We start from the raw sequence: 20,225 nt of genomic DNA on the forward strand, positions 1-20,225 counted from the left end.
ACGACAATGACCCAAAACATACAGCCAAGGCAACAAAGGAGTGGCTCAGGAAGAAGCACATTAGGGTCATGGAGTGGCCTAGCCAGTCACCAGACCTTAATCCCATTGAAAACTTATGGAGGGAGCTGAAGCTGCGAGTTGCCAAGCGACAGCCCAGAACTCTTAATGATTTAGAGATGATCTGCAAAGAGGAGTGGACCAAAATTCCTCCTGATATGTGTGCAAACATCATCAACTACAGAAGACGTCTGACCGCTGTGCTTGCCAACAAGGGTTTTGCCACCAAGTATTAGCTCTTGTTTGCCAGAGGGATTAAATACTTTTTTCCCTCTGCAGAATGCAAATAAATTCATATACTTTCCACAATGTGATTTTCCGGATTTAATTTGTGATGTGCTATCTCTCACTGTTACCAATAACCTACCCTTCAATTATGGGCTGCTCATGTCTTTGTCAGTGGGCAAACTTACAAAATCAGCAAGGGATCAAATACTTATTTCCCCCACTGTATATATGTATATTAGATTTCTTATAGATAAGAAGATGTACAAATATAGAGTCACTTTGTTGCAAGGCTTAGCAAAATACAAAAATATAGAACTTGCTGATTATAATAAAACAGAATTAGATTGCTACTGAATAACTATACACAGAGATTCTTTCTGGACTATGATACTAGGTAATTACAGAACCCTGATTTGTAACCTAAACTACGGTTCTTATGCCAAATACAAAGTAAGCAGCCTATCTCCTGACTAGGGCCTAGATGCACAAAACTCTAACGACCCTTTAATGACCCTCTAACGACAAAATTTGCGACCGTTGCATGCATTATAGGCCTTTTACTGAAGCCACTAGCAGATAACGAAAACGGAATGCAAACCAGAAACTACCATTGAAATGTGGAGAATTCGCTATGCACTAACCATACCGACAATTCTAACGAATCATTTAACGTGACAAATTTAGCGAGCTCTCAGACCTGTCGTTCAGGGCTGAGCTGTCATCTCCCCGCTCCCTCCTGCACCTTAAAAATGCAAGCTGGCATGTAAAAAAAAAAAAAGTTATATAAAAACGCAAACCGGTAGCTCCCCACTTCCCCCTGCACTAAACAAAACAAAAAAAAAATTCAAATAGATCGGGAGGGAGCAAAGGCGCTCGTCAGGAGCGTCCTGTATGGGCGCCCTTGCCCCCCCCCCCCCCCCCCCCCCCCCGAGATCGCCGCTGTTCCCCGCTTCAGCCGGTTTTAATAAAAACAAATCTCCAAATTTTCTCATCCCCTGTCCCCCTCCCTTCCTGTGTTTCCCTGTCCATTGCTCCAGGGCTCCACCTCCCGCCATCCTCCGCCTCTGCCCCCGTGCCCCGCCCCCTGGATTGTAGCTGCCGCTCCCACCCTCCACCGGACCCCCCTCCACATTACCGTCCCGTGCAGCGCCTCTCACCTGTATGCGAAGGTGCTGCACGGGATAAAACATCTGATCGCCAATTGCTTCTCCCTTCTCCGACGTCAGTCTGTTGTTCCTGGGCCCGCCCTCCATTGACGTAAGTTATCTACGTAGGTAACTTACGTCAATGGAGGGCGGGCCCAGGAACAATAGACTGACGTCGGAGAAGGGAGAAGCAATTGGCGATCAGATGTTTTATCCCGTGCAGCACCTTCGCATACAGGTGAGAGGCGCTGCACGGGACGATAATGTGGAGGGAGGGTCCGGTGGAGGGTGGGAGCGGCGGGCAACGATCCTAGGGGGTGGGGCGCGGAGGCGGAGGATGGTGGGAGGTGGAGGGGGAAGTGAATTTTTAGGAACACAAAGAATCTCAATTAAATATTTTTAAACATTTCCCGAGCAGGAACTCCCAGTATCCTGTGGAAATGTATTAAGGGAATGGAAATGGGACTTGATATACCGCCTTTCTGAGGTTTTTTTTTGCAACTGGACATAGTTCAAATCACTCACTTCTTCCCCAGCATGGCCAGGTTCCTGGACACAGTTCAAGTCACTACCTGTTTCTCCAGCCGGGTCTAACATCTGGCCACAACTGAAATCATTCACTGCTTTACAGCATGGCACCTCTCTCCCCCTTGAGTGGAACAGCTGCTTAACTTTTCCTCCAAGCTTTCCCCAGCCTTGAAGAAGGTTTGTTATGAAGCCTTTCAACTTCTTCCCTTGTACCTGAGCTAGAGCAGCAATCTCCATGGGCTCACTTCCCCAGTCATCTTGTGCTTGGATCTCCTCTCCGACCTCTTTCTCCACCCCCCCCCCCCCCCCCCCATTCCATGGGCTCCTCTCCCTTTATGGTTCCCAGCTGGTCCTCTCCCTCCTGATTATTCCTCCTCAGCCAATCCCTTGTTGCTCCCTTTGCTTGCCCCCAGGGCTTTGCAGGGGTTCTTGGGAACTGTAGTCCTCCTCCCTTCTCCGGCTCTTGGGAAACATGCCTCCATGGGGGCGTGGCTTCCCAGCCCCTAGGATCCTGGGACTTGTACTTGGAATCCTGGGTATGAAACCTACCCATCTTGCTCCTCTACTACTACTACTACTACTACTACTTATCATTTCTATAGTGCTACAAGACATACACAGCACTGTACACCATACACAAAAAAGACAGTCCCTGCTCAAAGAGCTTACAATCTAGATAAGACAGGCAGACAGACAGAACAATTAAGGGTAAGGGAATAAAGAGGTGAGGATAAAGGACAGGGCAAGTGAGCAGTGGTTAGGAGTCAAAAGCAGTGGTAAAGAGGTGGGCTTTTAGTTTGGACTTGAAAACGGCCAAAGAGGGGGCTAGACGCACAGGCTCGGGAAGTCTATTCCAGGCGTGAGGTGCAGCAAGATAAAAGGAATGGAGTCTGGAATTAGCAGTAGAGGAGAAGGGGACAGATAAGAGAGGTTTATCAACAGAATGGAGTACCCGAGGGGAGGGCGTGTGGAGAGGTACTGGGGAGCGGCAGAATGAATGCACTTATCCTCTCCCGGATCCTTTCTTTTGACCCTCAGGGGTTCCTCACACTGTGCTTTGTCGTGTGCTTCCTACAGTTTAGCCTGTCTTCATCCAGGTGAGATTTATGCCATCTCCTTTCCAGTTTCTGTCCTTCGCGTTTAAGGATCCAAAGTTCGGGAGAAAACCAAAGTGAGCGTTAATGGGGCATAAGACCTTTTTTAGTGGTGCCATTTTCTCTATGGTCTTGGCTAAGTGTGTATTACAAATATCAACCTGTTCTGACACTGTAGTCATTTCATCCACGTGTGGATAGTCCAAGGCCTTTAGGAAATTTTCAGTGGTCAGCTTTTTTTTTTTTCTTTGATCTCCTTTCAAACTCTAGGAGGTGCCATTTGTTTCAGATGGTCAGTAAGGGAAAATTTAATTAGAAAATGGTCTGAGCATGATAGGGGTGTTATTTCAATACTGTTATCCCGGAATTCTGGGATGTCAACCCCTTTGTATAATACCATGTCTAGTATGTGCCCCTTTTCTTGGGTTGGTAAATTGATTACCTGTGTGAATCCTAGTGCTGTCGTGTACAGAAAGGCAGCTGTGGTGGTATCTGTGGTTTCGATGTATAGATTATATCAATAGAAATAAAACAAACTAAAACATGGAAAAGAAAATGGAATATGAGGATGGGACTTATATACCGCCTTTCTGTGGTTTTTCCAACTACATTCAAAGCGGTTTACGTATCTCTTGTTGGCTAGGTATCTTTTATTTATGCCCAAGCTGGGCTGAGATTCGAGGGTCTTGTCAAGGCTCACAATGTCAGAGCCATGACGGCTTCGGTAGAACATTTCAGATCAGCCTCTATTGACTAAATTTGCAAGACTGCGACGTGGTGTTAGTCCACACATTCATATTACACTATTGCCTTGTGCAAGACACACAACGCAACAGTCAGTTTGATCAGACAGTTCTGCAGAATTTGTTTGGGGCCAAGAATCCAACTCCACACTCCTAGGCCCGTTTTATTCTGTTCAGACATCACTTTCACAACAGTGTATATATATGCTTTCAGGTTAATTGACTTTTTTGAACTGTGGTTTTTTTTTTTTTTTTGGTGTGCCTGGTAAAGATGAAGTTGTTACGGGTGACACTGGATACTTACTATTAAAAGTCAAGTTTGTAAGGTTGTTGAAACAACTTTTATATATCTTGCATCTTTTGCATAAATTGAAACCCATGTTGTCTCAGTATGATTTTAGAGCTGTTGTTTGGAGCATGGTATTGTCGTGGGTGGACTACTACAGTGCCTTGTACCTCAGAATAGCTTCTTCGAGTATCAAGGCATTGCAGGAAGTCCAGAATATATTGAAAATTGATACTTCCTTCGCTTTTGAATGCCCAAACCACCCTTCATTTGAACTGGACAGCAGGCTAAGATAAGTGATTTGAATTCTTGCTGTCAGTTTGGGCGTTCAAAAGTGAAGAATTTTATTATATATATATTTTTTTGTATACACTTTTTTTGCATATTTAAAAAAACAAAAAAAGCATTTAAGGGGTTTTTTAATGTCTATGATTACTTTTTGCGCTGTGTGCACCTGAAAAGTGAGAGTGTTGCCACAGGAGGAGTGTATGAGACATTTTCCCCATTTTTTGAGGTCACATATTTTGGTCTTCACTGGCGGACATTTTGTTGTTTAATGACCATATTATGCACATATTAAAGATCTTCATTGGCTGCCAATGGCTGAAAGGGTCTAATTTATCATTTAGCACAGGTTTGTACTGGAAAGGTTGCATACAAAAAATATATATACATGTGAATCTTATTCGAAAGGGAGAAAAAGACTTAGAAACCGTGACTGAGACGTGTATCTGAATCTCATCAAAAATCAGTTCCAATTATCTTTCATGGGTCTTTAAAAAATACAAAAAACTTTTTAAGGGTTCACTCATATATAAAATTTTTGCTCACTTCTAGTCAAATTTGTCACCATTAACTTCTGTGTAAATTTGTGCATATCAAATATGTTTTCTTTTTGAAGTTAAAAAAAAACAGAAAAAGAAACAGCACTTAACGTAAAACCAATGGGGCCACTGTTTCAACATGTTATATTGGCTTCCTCAGGGTTGTATTTAAGGAATATCTTTAGAAAAAAACCCATTTGTTTAAGCTAATAGAAAAACTTTTATTATAGTATATAATAGTAAGAACATGTGACCTTAACATCATTGAGGGGAGGAAATTTAAAATGGCAGTGGCAGCTTTTTGATTTTTAGATGCCATTTTCTGAGTGCTGAGAAGATCACATGAACCAATATCTGTGAGCAGTGAATTGTTATTTTATGAACAATATATGATTTTAATAACCTAATATACTAACTTAATTTATTGTTTTCCAGAATTTTGCTGGTTATATATAATGGAACTGCACGATGAATAAATAAACCCCTAAGGAAGCCAGTATAACGTGTTGAAACGGTGGCCCCATCGGTTTTAAGTTAAGTGCCGTTTCTTTTTGTTATTTGCAACCAGCTTTTCTTAAAAAAAAAGTTAAAAAGAAATATTTGATATGCACAGATTTGTACAGAAGTTAGTGTTGACAAATCTGAATAAAAGTGAGCAAAATGTTATATATGAGTGAATTCTAAATGAGAAAAAAGGGAGTTTTTGAAGACCCATGAAAGATAATTGGAAACGATTTTTGATGAGAAATAAATTCACGGTTTCTGAGGTTTTTTTCTTCTTTTTGAATAAGATTCACACACATGTATATTATATATATATACTAGTAAAAAAGGCCCGTTTCTGTCAGAAATGAAACGGGTGCTAGCAAGGTTTTTCTCGGAGTGTATGTTTGAGAGCGAGTGTGTGTGTCAGAGAGAGAATGAGAGAGAGAGAGAGACAGAGTGTGTGTGTGTTTGTGTGAGAGAGAGAGTGTGTGTAAGACAGAGTGTCTGTGTGTGTGAGACTGTGTATGTGTGACAGAGAGTGTGAGAGACAGAGAGTGAGTGAGTGTGTGCCCCCCCCCCCCTCTCTCAGCATCCCCCTCCACCCTCACCTTTATGGTCTGACGACCCCATTCCACCCTCACCTCTCTGATCTCTGGACCCCCCTTCCTTCCCCCTGCCCCCCCCTCCAGCTACCCATGTCCAACGACCCTGCTCTCTCAGCTGGCCCCCCTCCAGGGACCCAGGTTTTGTAACTAACCATTGTGTGTCAGGCTGTTCACTTCCTTGGTGACGAAGCGCTCCTCCTGCGAAGTGGAACACCGGCCATCTTGGCAGAGCTGGCGCTCCTGAAGCCGCCCCGACCCTCTCTCTCTCTGGGCGCAGGATTCCCCCACGAAGTGGAGCGCCGACCATCTTGGCAGAGCCAGCGCTCCGGAAGCTGCCCTGACCCTCTCTGGGCACATGATTTCCCCGCGAAGTGCAACGCCGGCCATCTTGGCAGAGCCGGCGCTCCGGAAGCCGCCCCGACCCTCTCTAGCTGTGAGTGAAGTCAGCCTGGCTACGGAGCCTAGCTCAGCAACTCCGAAGGAGCCACGGACACAGGCAGTCACACATTAGAACGTTGGTGGTGAGAATCAAACATATAAATGACAAGTGACCGACTCACCCGCAAATGCGCAGTAGAGACCGAATGTTGAGAATGCAGAAGTCCAAGCCCCGCTTCCACCAGCAGTACAGCCCAATAGGGAGGAGGTCTTGGACATGGGCGTGGAAATCGGAGGAGGAGGGAGGGAAGGAGAGGGCGGAACGGAACTGAGGGAAACGGATGCCGTGATGGAGGCGAACTGATGACAGGAAGCACAGGAGGTAATGAAAGCAGCTAAAGGAGGACATGATGACGGCGGAAAGGGGGGGGGCGACGCCGGGGGGGGGGGGGTAGAGGAGGTCACAATCGCGGTACACTTAGGAGATGGGGGGACATGGATGGGAGCCCGAGGATGGAGGGTAGGGGAGAGAACAGTTGATGGACTCGGGTGGATGGAGCGGATGGGAGGGGGGAGAGGAGGGTTGGTGGACGGGGGGAGGCCATAGGAAAACCAAAAACTAGCTTGTTGTTACGGGCTTAACAGCTAGTTATTATATAGGATATGTATATATGCACACACCTACACAGCCTTTCCAGTACTAACATGATTGTATGTCTAGCCACATAGTAAGTAGTCTGACTGCATCTTATTATTTTGGATAGTTGACTTTTTAAAGTGCAGCACATCAATGCACCAGGCTATTTGTATGTAATAATAGTACAACCTTGTATAGTACGATGACCCTTGAGATTGTCACAGCAGGGGCTCCTCATGATACTATTGAGTGTGATACTTAATGTATAGTTTATGTCACTGGGTCAGTTCTTTGGAATTTATTTCCTTGCAGCTAGAGACAGATTAACATTTTGAAAGGGTGTAAACTCTTACTTAATTTCTATTACGTATAATTACTATTTTATGGTAAATGTCTTGTATGTTATGTCTGTTATCTTGCTAGCTGCTTAAAAATATTATTGATATGTGGGTTATAAATGTGTGTTAAGTATTTTTGCATCTTTCAGGTTCTTGGACCATAATCCATTGGTAGCCTTCAAAGATAATTCACTTTTAGAACTGGTGTCATTACAGTATCTGTAAGTACTGAAGATTTACTTTCAAAGCAACTCCTTGTTTTTTTCCTCCTCTTCAGTGTCATAAATTTTGTTCACTGGAAGGCTTCCGTAGTCTTTTCAATCCTCTGATTTTACAAGGTTTAACAATTATAGATTTTTAAATTATAATTGCCTCAAAAGTAATTCAGGGACCCTTTTACAAAACGGCAGTAAGCCCAATGTGGGCTTATTGTGCACCAATGTGGAGCTACCGCTGGCCCAACGCAGGCACTGGTGGTTTTTCCAGCTCTAGCGTGATCCATTTCTAATGCAAGGGAAAATTGGACACTATTTTCTAGTGTGGCAGCTACCTGGTGGTAATCGGTCAGTGCCACGTACTACCTGGTTAGCATGGGAGCCCCTCAGTGGGTAGCGGTAAGTGCTTCCTCTTACATAGTCGCGCAGTAAGAGCAATCTTACCACATGGCCATGGCTGTGGTACCCGCTGTGGTAAAAAGGGCCGCAAATGCGCAGCAAAAATGCCCCTGCTGCTAGTACAGAGCCCTTTTTACCATAGCTTAGTAAAAAGACCCCTTGAATGTTTAATTCTCCTGGCTATCCTGTGAGTGCAATGGAGATAAGTATATATGGAGATTGTTTAAATGTGGGGAGGGCGTTTTCAAGTGTGGGTTTGTTCTTGACCTGGAATAGTGGGGTATCCTGACATTTTGGGCCTGACTTTTATAACACATAGCTTATTTTATAAAGTCAACATAGTCACATACACCCTCAGGAGTGCATAATTGCTGACACAAATTTACACTTGCTGTGAAAGTGTAAATGTGTGTATGTGTACATGAGTGATTTATAATCTACACACTTGTATGACAATTCCACATCTGCTCTGCTCAAACTACACCCTTTGAAATGTCTAGAGGCAGTTTATATAAAAGTAGGTGTACACTTTTTGTGTGCGTGTGCAGTTACACAATTTTATAAAAATCCTTTCGATGTTTGAAACAGGCTTTATATACAGAAAAAAAAATTTGTTTAGAGGCCAATGGGATGATCTTGGAGGAAGGGCCAATTTGAGGAGGTGGTTTTCTCTTGGTGTTATCTGTCCCTTCGTTTATTCTCACAAACTACCTTAATCCTTGTAAAGTTCTTGTGATATGTTACTCCATTTTCATTTTAATATGCTGCTTGGAATGTAGTGTAGCTCATTAATATTTTTCTTGCGTTGGAATAATCATTTTGTTTTTCTCAATAGCAGCATCAGTTGTGTGAGTTCTGCATATATTGTATTCTACATGCATTATTGTAGCTTCGTACATAAGTATTGCCATACTGGGAAAGACCAAAGGTCCATTGAGCCCAGCATCCTGTTTCCAACAGTGGCCAATCCAGGTCACAAATACCCGGCAAGATCCCAAAAATCTACAAAACATTTTATACTGCTTATCCCAGAAATAGTGGATTTTCCCCAAGTCCATTTAATAACGGTCTGTGGACTTTTCCTTTAGGAAGCCGTCCAAACCTTTTTTAAACTCCGCTAAGCTAACCGCTTTTACCACATTCTCTGGCAACGAATTCCAGAGTTTAATTACACGTTGAGTGAAGAAAGATTTTTTCCGATTCGTTTTAAATTTACTGCATTGTACCTTCATCGCATGCCCCCTAGTCCTAGTATTTTTGGAAAGCGTTAACAGACACTTCACATCTACCCGTTCAACTGCACTCATTATTTTATAGACCTCTATCATATCTCCCCTCAGCCGCCTTTTCTCCAAGTTGAAGAGCCCTAGCTGCTTTAGCCTTTCCTCATTTTCGTCGCCCTTCTCTGCACCTTTTCTAATTCCACTATATCTTTTTTAGAATGCAACAACCAGAATTGAACACACTATTCGAGGTGCAGTCGCACCATGGAGCGATACAAAGGCATTATAACATCCTCATTTTTGTTTTCCATTCCTTTCCTAATAATACCAAACATTCTATTTGCTTTCTTAGCTGCAGCAGCACACTGAGCAGAAGGTTTCAATGTATCATCAATGACAACACCTAGATCCCTTTCTTGGTCCGTGACTCCTAACGTGGAACCTTGCATAACGTAGCTATAATTCGGGTTCCTCTTTTGCACTTGTTCACATTAAACGCCATCTGCCATTTAGACGCCCAGTCTCCCAGTCTCGTAAGGTCCTCTTGTAATTTTTCACAATCCTCTTGCAATTTAACGACTTTGAATAACTTTGTGTCATCAGCAAATTTAATTACCTCACTAGTTACTCCCATCTCTAGGCCATTTATAAATATGTTAAAAAGCAGCGGTCCCAGCACAGAGCCCTGGAGAACCCCACTAACTATCCTTCTCCATTGAGAATACTGACCATTTAACCCTACTCTCTGTTTTCTATCTTTTAACCATTTTTTAATCCACAATAAAACACTACCACCTATCCCATGACTCTCCAATTTCCTTTGGAGTCTTTCATGAGGTACTTTGTCAAACGCCTTCTGAAAATCCAGATACACAATATCAACTGGATCCCCTTTATCCACATGTTTGTTCACCCTATCAAAGAAATGTAGTAGATTGGTGAGGCATGATTTCCCTTCACTAAATCCATGTTGACTTTGTCTCATTAATCCATGCTTTTGAATATGCACTGTACTACTACTACTTAACATTTCTAAAGCGCTACTAGGGTTACGCAGCGCTGTACAGTTTAACAAAGAAGGACAGTCCCTGCTCAAAGGAGCTTACAATCTAATGGGCAACATGTGCAGACAATCAAATTGGGGCAGTCTAGAGTATCCCTGAATAGAGGTAGAATGGTTAGGTGCCGAAGGCGACATTGAAGAGGTGGGCTTTGAGCAAGGATTTGAAGACAGGCAGGGAGGGTGCTTGGCATATGGGCTCAGGAAGTTTATTCCAAGAATAGGGAGAGGCGAGGCAGAAAGGGCGGAGCCTGGAATTGGCGGTGGCGGAGAAGGGTACAGAGAGGAGGGATTTGTCCTGTGAGCGGAGGTTTCGGGTAGGAGTGTAGGGGGAGATAAGGGTAGAGAGGGGCTGCAGATTGAATGCATTTGTAGGTTAGTAGGAGAAGCTTGAACTGAACGCGGTACCTGATCAGAAGCCAGTGAAGTGACTTGAGGAGAGGGGTGATATGAGTATATCGGTCTAGGCGGAAGATAAGACGTGCAGCAGAGTTCTGAATGGATTGAAGGGGGGACAGATGGCTAAGTGGGAGGCCAGTGAGGAGTAGGTTGCAGTAGTCAAGGCGAGAGGTGATAGAGTGGACGAGAGTTTGGATGGAGTGATCAGAGAGGAAAGGGCAAATTTTGCTGATGTTATAAAGAAAGAAGCGACAGGTCTTGGCTATCTGCTGGATATGCGCAGAGAAAGAGAGGGAGGAGTCGTAGATGACTCCGAGGTTGCGGGCAGATGAGACGGGGAGGATGAGGGTGCCATCGACTGAGATAGAGAGTGGGGGGAGAGGAGAAGTGGGTTTGGGTGGAAAGACAGTAAGCTCGGTCTTGGTCATGTTCAGTTTCAGGTGGCAGTTGGACATCCAAGCAGCAGTGTCGGACAAGCAGGCCGATACCTTGACCTGGGTTTCCGCAGTGATGTCTGGTGTGGAGAGATAAAGCTGAGTGTCGTCAGCATAAAGATGATACTGGAAACCATGAGATGAGATCAGCGAGCCCAGGGAAGAAGTGTAGATTGAAAAAAGAAGGGGTCCAAGGACAGATCCCTGAGGAACTCCAACAGAGAGCGAGATGGGGGTGGAGGAAGATCCATGAGAATGTACTTTGAGGGTACGGTGGGAGAGATAAGAGGAGAACCAGGAGAGGACAGAGCCCTGGAACCCAAATGAGGATAGTGCGGCAAGAAGTAGATTATGATTAACATTGTCAAAAGCGGCGGATAGGTGTAGAAGGCGAAAATCGGATTGAAGCGGGTCGAGGATGGCATGAGAGGAGAGAAAATCAAGGCAACGGCAATGAACGGCGCGTTCAAGTATCTTGTTAAAGAAGGGTAGGAGGGAAATGGGGCGGTAGTTGGAGGGACAGGTAGGGTCAAGTGATGGTTTTTTGAGGAGTGGTGTGACTACAGCATGCTTGAAGGTGTCAGGGACAGTTGCAGTGGAGAGAGAGAGGTTGAGGATATGACAGATGGAGGGGGTGACAGTAGGAGAGATGGTGTAAAGTAAGTTGGTGGGGATGGGGTCAGAGGAACAGGTGGTGCATTTCGAGGAGGAAAGAAGGTGGGCGGTTTCCTCTTCAGTGATATTAGAAAAAGAGGAGAAGGATGCCTGGGTTGGTTGGTTGAGGGAGTGGGTTAAAGGGTGAGGAGGAGGAGGTGGTTTGGTAGTGAATTCGAGGTTGATCTTCAGTACCTTGTCGCTGAAGTAGCCAGTGATTGGGGAGAGAGTGAGGGGGTGGGGGTGGGAGTGGAGGGCACTTTGAGGAGGGAGTTGAGGGTGGCGAAGAGACGACGAGGGTTGGAGCTGAGGGAATTAGTCAATTGGGTGTAATAGTCCTGTTTGGCAAGGAATAGGGAGGACTGGAAGGAGGATAGCATGAATTTGAATTTGAAAATGAATGATGTCGGTATGGGTGCGAGATTTCCTCCAGAGGCGTTCAGCAGAACAGGCACAGGAGCGAAGGAATCAGATGCAGGGGGTCAGCCAGGGCTGGGGATTAGTACGCCTTGTGGGATGGGAGATGGGTGGTGCAAGGGTGTCCAGAGTAGAGGAGAGTGTGACATTGTAAGCGGAGACAGCCTTGTCGACAGACTTGGAGGACATGATGGAGGGGAGGAGATTAGAGATACTAGAGGATAAGGTGGAAGGGTCGATGGCCTGGAGATTCCTGAAAGTAGTGGTTAGTGTAGGGCGGGACTGAGGGGGGTGATGAAGTGTGAAGGTGATCAGGTACATAAGTATTGCCACACTGGGACAGACCAAAGGTCCATCAAGCCCAGCATCCTGTTTCCAACAGTGGCCAATCCAGATCACAAATACCTGGCAAGATCCCAAAAAAGTACTAAACATTTATGCTGCTTATCCCAGCAATAAGCAGTGGATTTTCCCCAAGTCACTTTAATAATGGTCTGTGGCAGTGATCTGAGAGAGGAAGAGCTGAGGCGCAGAAGTTGGAGGGTGAGCAGGTAGAGGAGAGGACAAGGTCAAGACAATGGCCAGTTTGGTGAGTAGGGGTGGTGGAGCTCAGCTGGAGGTTGAAGGAGGATGTCAGAGTGAGGAACTGAGAAGTGTAGGAGTCGGATGGGTCATCAGCATGTATGTTAAAGTCTCCAAGAATGAGGGATGGAGATGAGGGTTCAAGAAAAACGGAGAGCCATGCATCGAATTCGGTAAGGAAGGAGGGGAGGAACTTATTAGGAGGACGGTAAATGACTGCGACTCTAAGTGGCAGCGGGTAGAATAGACGGATGGAGTGAACTTCAAAGGATGAGAAGCAGTGAGACTGCGGTAGGAGGAGGGGTTGAAAACTACAGGTGGGCGAAAGTAGTAACCCGACACCACCTCCGCGGCCGATTGGGCGGGGACTGTGGGAGAAAAGATAACCTCCATGGCATAGGGCCGCGGCTGAGGCAGAGTCGTTGGGGGTGAGCCAGGTTTCAGTTAGGGCGAGCAGTTGAAGGGAACGGGAGATGAAGAGATCATGGGTGAAGGAAAGTTTGTTGCAGACAGAGCAGGCATTCCACAGGGCACACGAGAAGGGGAGGGAAGAGGGTGGGAAGAGAGGAATGGAGATGAGATTGGAGACGTCCCAGAATCGTTTGCATGGATAAGACGAGGACAGGTGTGGGGGACCTGGATTGGGATTGATGTCTCCGGCGGATAGCAGGAGAAGGAGTAAGAGAGTGCGGAGGAGGGTGGGGGAGGTAGGGCGACAAAGGCGACGAAGACGGGATGCGCTTAGGAGGAATGGGGATGGGCTAATGGCAGGAAGGAAGTGTTGAAGGTTGAGAGCTAGGAAGGAGAAGGGGGATAGGAGAGATGGTGATGTGGTGAGGGATGGGGGTGGGTAGGGTATTGCAGTAGTGAGCAGGACGGGAGAGGACATGGATGGGCAGTGAGTTCCTGCAGTAGACAGCGGTAGGGGGAGAGGGAAAAGATTAGGAAGGGACAGGGCGATGAAAAGAATGTGTATAGGGGTCATAAGTAGTGGGGAGTAGTAGTAGTGAGGAGGTAGGTAGAAGGGCTGGCAGGTGGGTAGGTAGGTTGATGGGTGGGCAGGGGCAGGTAGGTTGATGGGCTGGTAGGCAGGCAGGTGATGGGTGAGCTGGCAGGCAGACAGGTTAATGGGCTGGCAAGCCAGCAGGTGGGGAGGCAGTTAGGTAGTTGTGCAGGCTTGAAGGCAGGCAGGTAGTTGATGGGCTGAAAAGCAGGCAAGTCAACGGGCAGAGAAGCAGGCAGGTTGGTTGATGGCAGGCAGGCAGGTTGGGGCAGATGCGATGTGACTGGAACAAACTGGAACGAACGGACTGGAACAAGCTGGAACAGGTGGACCGGAATAAGTTGGAATGGATGGATTGGAACAAGCTGGAACAGACGGACGGATGGACTGGAGCAGTAGGACTGGAATAAGCTAGAACAGACGGATTGGAGCATGCTGGAACAGACGGACAGGAACAAGCTGGAACGGACGGACTGAAACAAGTTGGAATTAAGTAAGTAACGTGGTGTCCCGACCTGGACCTCCGTTGGTAGATCCTGATCGCCGTTTCCCCATAATTTCCCCGTAATTTTGTTCTTAATAATAGTCTCTACCATTTTGCCCGGCACTGACGTCAGACTCACTAGTCTATAATTTCCCGGATCTCCTCTGGAACCTTTTTTAAAAATCGGCGTTACATTGGCCACCCTCCAGTCTTCCAGTACCACGCTCGATTTTAAGGATAAATTAAGTAGAGGAGTGTGGTAGCCGTGTTAGTCCACTCTTAAGGTTATCAATAGAAATCAAACAAAATAAAACATGGAAAAGAAAATAAGATGATACCTTTTTTATTGGACATAACTTAATACATTTCTTGATTAACTTTCGAAGGTTGCCCTTTTTCGTCAGATCGGAAGTAAGCAAATGTGCTAGCTGACAGTGTATATAAGTGAAAACATTCAAGCATTACTATGACAGTCTGACAGGGTGGGAGGATGGGGGTGGGTAGGAGGTATGCATGGGGACATCAAAGCATATCATTGATATTCTAACAGGATGGGTGTGGATAGGTGAGGGGTGGGGTGATCAACAGAGACATACAGCTTTATGGTTTATAATGGGCTAGGAACCTCAGATCTTTAAGTCCTTTCTGTTGGGTGTTAAAATATTCAATCATTCTGACTTCAAAGGTCTTACGTTCTTGTATGGTTTTAAAGTTACCTTTCAGGATTCTCACTGTGAAGTCCCTGTAATTTATCCAGTTGCAAACTATGCCAAAATATTTCACAGGACCCCAAAGTCATCCACAAAGGAAAGATATTCAACATAAAGGGATCTTTCACTTGCTCATCTTCCAATGTTGTATATATCATTCAGTGTAAAAAATGTAATGAAGGATGCTATATTGGAGAAACAGGCCAGATGCTTAAGACAAGATTCAATTTACATAGACATCACATGAACAATACTGGTGCCAGTAGGGCTCCCACCCCTGTTGGTCAGCATTTTACAGGACCAGGACACTGTACCAGTGACTTCACAGTGAGAATCCTGAAAGGTAACTTTAAAACCATACAAGAACGTAAGACCTTTGAAGTCAGAATGATTGAATATTTTAACACCCAACAGAAAGGACTTAACAAGGATCTGGGGTTCCTAGCCCATTATAAACCATAAAGCTGTATGTCTCTGTTGCTCACCCCATCCCTCACCTATCCACACCCATCCTGTTAGAATATCAATGATATGCTTTGATGTCCCCATGCATACCTCCTACCCACCCCCATCCTCCCACCCTGTCAGACTGTCATAGTAATGCTTGAATGTTTTCAGTTATATACACTGTCAGCTAGCACATTTGCTTATTTCCGATCTGACGAAGAAGGGCAACCTTCGAAAGCTAATCAAGAAATGTATAAAGTTATGTCCAATAAAAAAGGTATCATCTTATTTTCTTTTCCATGTTTTATTTTGTTTGATTTCTATTGATAAGGATAAATTACATATTTCTAACAATAGCTCTGCAAGCTCATTTTTCATTTCTATCAGTATTCTGGGATGAATACTATCCGGTCCAGGAGATTTGCTACTCTTCAGTTTGTAGAACTGCTCCATTAGATCCTCCAGGTTTACAGAGATTTCATTAAGTTTCTCCGACTCGTCAGCTTCGAATACCATTTCCGGCACCGGTATCCCACCGAAATCTTCCTCGATGAAGACCGAAGCAAAGAATTTTTTTTAATTTAATCTCTCCGCTATGGCTTGGTAAATTCAGCTACTAGGTCACAGTAGGTACTTAATGCTAGAATTAATGCTAAACTTTTTTTTCCCCATTAATGTTCATACTAAACCAGTCCAGTACAGGGAGTTGTGCCTGTCAAACAGCAGATGGAGAGGAGAAGAAAAGCTCTGGACTGTGCCCTGTACAGCAACCGTGAAGCACGTGGTGCTCTGTATTTCTCTGTCTCCAGCAGATGGTGGCAGACCTGAACAGGTCTCAGCTCCTGAACAGATCGGATGGCCAGGTTTCAGAAAAGCAAAGGGCGGGAGAATCCAGATTTACCTGGTATTGCTCTGAGTTACTAAAAACAAAAACGTAAACAAAGGAACAGATTTTGACAGAGCTGGAAAACTGAGATCAACTGAAGACCATCTGTATAGCAAACTCTTTCCTTCTCTTCTGTCTCGGGGGGGGGGGGGGGTCATATAGATTTCTTTTGAGTGGCTGCAGTGGGGGGGGGGGGGGGGACTTGATAGAGCAGTTTCCATGCAGAGCCAGTATTTGGTTTGTTGCGTGAAGGTCGCAGCACCAACCTCAATTTTAAGTGTGGCGCACACGCATGTTGTCATGGTCTCAGGCTCTCGGACACTGGCACCAAGTGAGCTCTTGGACCGCTGACGACAAGCAGCAGCAGTAGGCAAGGCCCTCAACCTGGACTGGGTAAACAAGCAAGGCAGGAGAAGCTGTAGACAGGCAAAGCTAGAACAAGCGAACTGGAACCACAGGACTGGAACTACAGCAGTAGGCAAGCAGGGAATAAGCAGGACAGAGCAACTGGTCTTCACCTGTGCTTCACCACCATTCCCCAGGGGTTGAGCCCCCAGGTGCAGGCGGCTGGAAGGACTTACTGGACCTCGCTTGCAGACAGACTAGACCAACAGGATTCTCACACCGGACACAGGATACTAAACAAGCTTGACTAACACAAGGTTCGGGACTACTGAGGATTCGGGATTCTCAGACAGGGAATAAGATACAGATCAAGCTTGACAGAAACAGAGTTAGAGTTCAAAATAGGAGTGCCCACAGGCACCCAGACAAGAACAAGGCATACAGGTAAGACACAAGACAAAGCAGAAGTGCTCCTAACAGCACCAAAAGGCTGAGGAGGGAACCTCAAAAGGGTAAAGCAGGGAAGCTCAAACACCCAAGGCAGAAGTGCTCCTAACAGCACAGCAAGACAGAAGTGCTTCTATCAGCACCAGAAGGGTAAAGCAGGGAAGCCAAAAGGGTAAAGCAGGGAAGCTTAAACAAGCAGGCAGAAGTGATCCTAACAGCACAGCAAGATAGAAGTGCTCCTATCAGCACCAAACACTAACCTGGATCTTTGGCATTTGCAGAGGCAAAGCAGAAAGTTTCCAGGTGGCTAATAAGCCCATCAGCAGCTGAGGCTCAGCTGCAGCAATCTCAAGGCAGCTACGGGTGAGGCTAGCTGCCAAACTTCCAAGCAAGACTGGAGGGCTAAAATATCTGGACCGGACTGAAAAGAGAGTCTGGAAAGTCTATGGCTGCCACCGGTTCTGGCCACCAGAGGGCGAGAGGAGCACAAACCAAGAAAAAGTCACAGTCGTACACATGTGGTACGAGTTGACTTATTCTAATTATTGTCCTGTTTGAAATTTGAGGTCTCGGGGAAAATGTTTGCTGGATGTCATGGATGAATACCATCTTGGAAGCTCATCCATGTATTAAAAAAAAAAGAGGAAGGAAGCCATGAGCCAGCATGGTTTAAAAGCAAGGTGAAGGAAGCTATTAGAGCTAAAAGAAAATCCTTCAGAAAATGGAAGAAGGATCGGACTGAAAATAATAAGAAACAGTATTGCAAGTCAAATGCAAAGTGCTGATAAGGAAGGCAAAGAGGGACTTTGAAAAAAAAGATTGCATTGAAGGTAAAAACACGTGGAGGGGCATAATTGAAAGGGGCGCCCAAGTTTTTCTGAGGACGTCCTCGCAGGATGTCCCTGTGAAGGGGCGGGAAAACCCGTATTATCGAAACAAGATGGACACCCATCTATCATTTCGATAATACGGTCGGGGACGCCTAAATCTGGAAATTTAGGTCGACTTAGAGATGGTCGTCCTTAGACTTGGATCGTTTCTGATTTTCGGCGATAATGGAAACTGAGGATGTCCATCTCAGAAACAACCAAATCCAAGCCCTTTGGTCGTGGGAGGAGCCAGCATTCATAGTACACTGGTCCCCCTCACATGCCAGGACACCAACCGGGCACCCTAGGGGGCACTGCAGTGAACTTCATAAAATGTTCCCAGGTACATAGCTCCCTTACCGTGTGTGCTGAGTCCCCCAAAACCCACTCCCCACAACTGTACACCACTACCATAGCCCTTACGGGTGAAGGGGGGCACCTAGATGTAGGTACAGTGGGTTTGTGGTGGGTTTTGGAGGGCTTACATTTACCACCCCAAGTGTAACAGGTGGGGGGAGATGGGCCTAAGTCCGCCTGTCTGAAGTGCACTGCACCCACTAAAACTGCTCCAGGGACCTGCATACTGCTGCAATGGACTTGAGTATGGCATAGAGGCTGGCACAAAATAGTTTGAAAGATTTTTTTTTTGAGGGTGGGAGGGCATTAGTGACCACTTGGGGAGTAATGGGAGGTCAGCCCCGATTCCCTCAGGTGGTCATCTGGTCAGTTCAGGCACCTTTTCGTGGCCTGGTCGAAACAAAATAAGAACCAAGTAAAGTCATCCAAGTGCTCATCAGGGATGCTCTTCTTTTTTCGATTATGGGTCGAGGACGCCCATGTGTTAAGCACTCCCCAGTCCTGCCTTCGCTACACCTCCGACACGCCCCCGGGAACTTTGGTCATCTCTGCGACGGAAAGCAGTTGAGGACGCCCAAAATTGGCTTTCGATTATACTGATTTGGGTGACCCTATGAGAAGGACGCCCATCTTCAGATTTGGCTCGAAAGATGGGCGCCCTTCTCTTTCAAAAACAAGCCTGCTAGTAAAATCTTTCTTAGGTATATTAAAAGCAAGAAGCCAGCAAAAGAATCGATTGGACCACTAGATGACCGAGGGGTAAAAGGGGCACTCAGGGAAGACAAAGCAATAGCGGAGAGATTAAATGAGTTCTTTGCCTCAGTCTTTACCGAGGAAGATTTGGGAGAGATACCAGTGCCAGAAATGGTATTCAAAGCAGACAAAGAAACTAAATGAAATCTCTGTAAACCAGGAAGATGTAATGGCACAATTTGACAAATTGAAGAGTAGCAAATCGCCTTGCCCTGATGGTATTCATCCCAGAGTACTGATAGAATTGAAAAATGAACTTGCGGAACTATTGTTAGTAATATGTAATTTATCAAGCATGGTACCGGAAGATTGGAGGGTGGCCAATTTAATGCCAATTTTTTTTTATGTTTAAATTATTTATTAAATTTTTTATAACAAGCCAAAACAAAGATTTTTCTTGTACAGAAACACAGAGCCACATTGTTACAGGAATTAATACAGCAATTAAATATTCTCTCTTCCTTAGACCACAACATTGGTTGAGGGGGCGATAGGTAACAAAGGAGAGTATATAAGCATCTATTACAACCAAACTCGGCTTAACCTGATAACCGTATATTATTTATAACTGAAAGTTATTATTTCTCTAACGGACTGCTTAGTTTTTTCTGGTCCAAAAACAACTGTAGCTGCGATGGTTCTAGGAAAATATACTTATTCCCCAAATATGTGATCTTACATTTACAGGGATATGCCAACATAAATGTAGCTCCCAAATTTTTTAACTCATTACGCAAGCTCAAAAACAGCTTTCTTCTGTCTTGAGTAGACCTAGAAACATCCGGATATACCCAAACTTTTTGTCCATGAAACAATTTAGAAATATTTTTAAAATATAACTTCAGTACATGGTTCAAATCCTGCTCAAAAACAAATTGAACTATCAGAGTTCCTCGGTCTTTAATCTCACAAGTAGAATTTTCCAGAAAGTCGGTTATATTTTGTTCTATTTCCTTTTGACCTTTAGAGTCATGATTCTTAACAGGTATATAAAAAACCTTATTGCACGGAGGAATATTAATAACAGGAATCTGTAATATTTCATGCAAGTAACTTTTAAATAGGTCAATAGGATTCAATAATGAAGAACGTGGAAAGTTCAGTAATCTTAGGTTCAATCTTCTAGTATGATTTTCCATTTGCTCAATCTTTCGTTGTATCTTAACCTTTTCTTAAATCAAGGCTCCTACTG

The 20,225-nt window shown here is 45.0% G+C and overlaps 1 protein-coding gene across 1 annotated transcript in view; it reads left to right on the forward strand.

The window, feature by feature from the left end:
* The window catches only part of LOC115482024 (MATH and LRR domain-containing protein PFE0570w-like), a 351,267-nt gene that overhangs the window by 131,231 nt on the left and 199,811 nt on the right, over window positions 1-20,225 (forward strand). Inside the window, exon 4 of the mRNA XM_030221566.1 lies at window positions 7,499-7,570. Within this exon, the coding sequence (XP_030077426.1) occupies window positions 7,499-7,570 (72 nt within the window). The remainder of the gene's footprint in view (window positions 1-7,498; window positions 7,571-20,225) is intronic.

Source organism: Microcaecilia unicolor, chromosome 12 (genome assembly GCF_901765095.1).
Source record: "Microcaecilia unicolor chromosome 12, aMicUni1.1, whole genome shotgun sequence".
Lineage (NCBI taxonomy): Eukaryota > Metazoa > Chordata > Amphibia > Gymnophiona > Siphonopidae > Microcaecilia > Microcaecilia unicolor.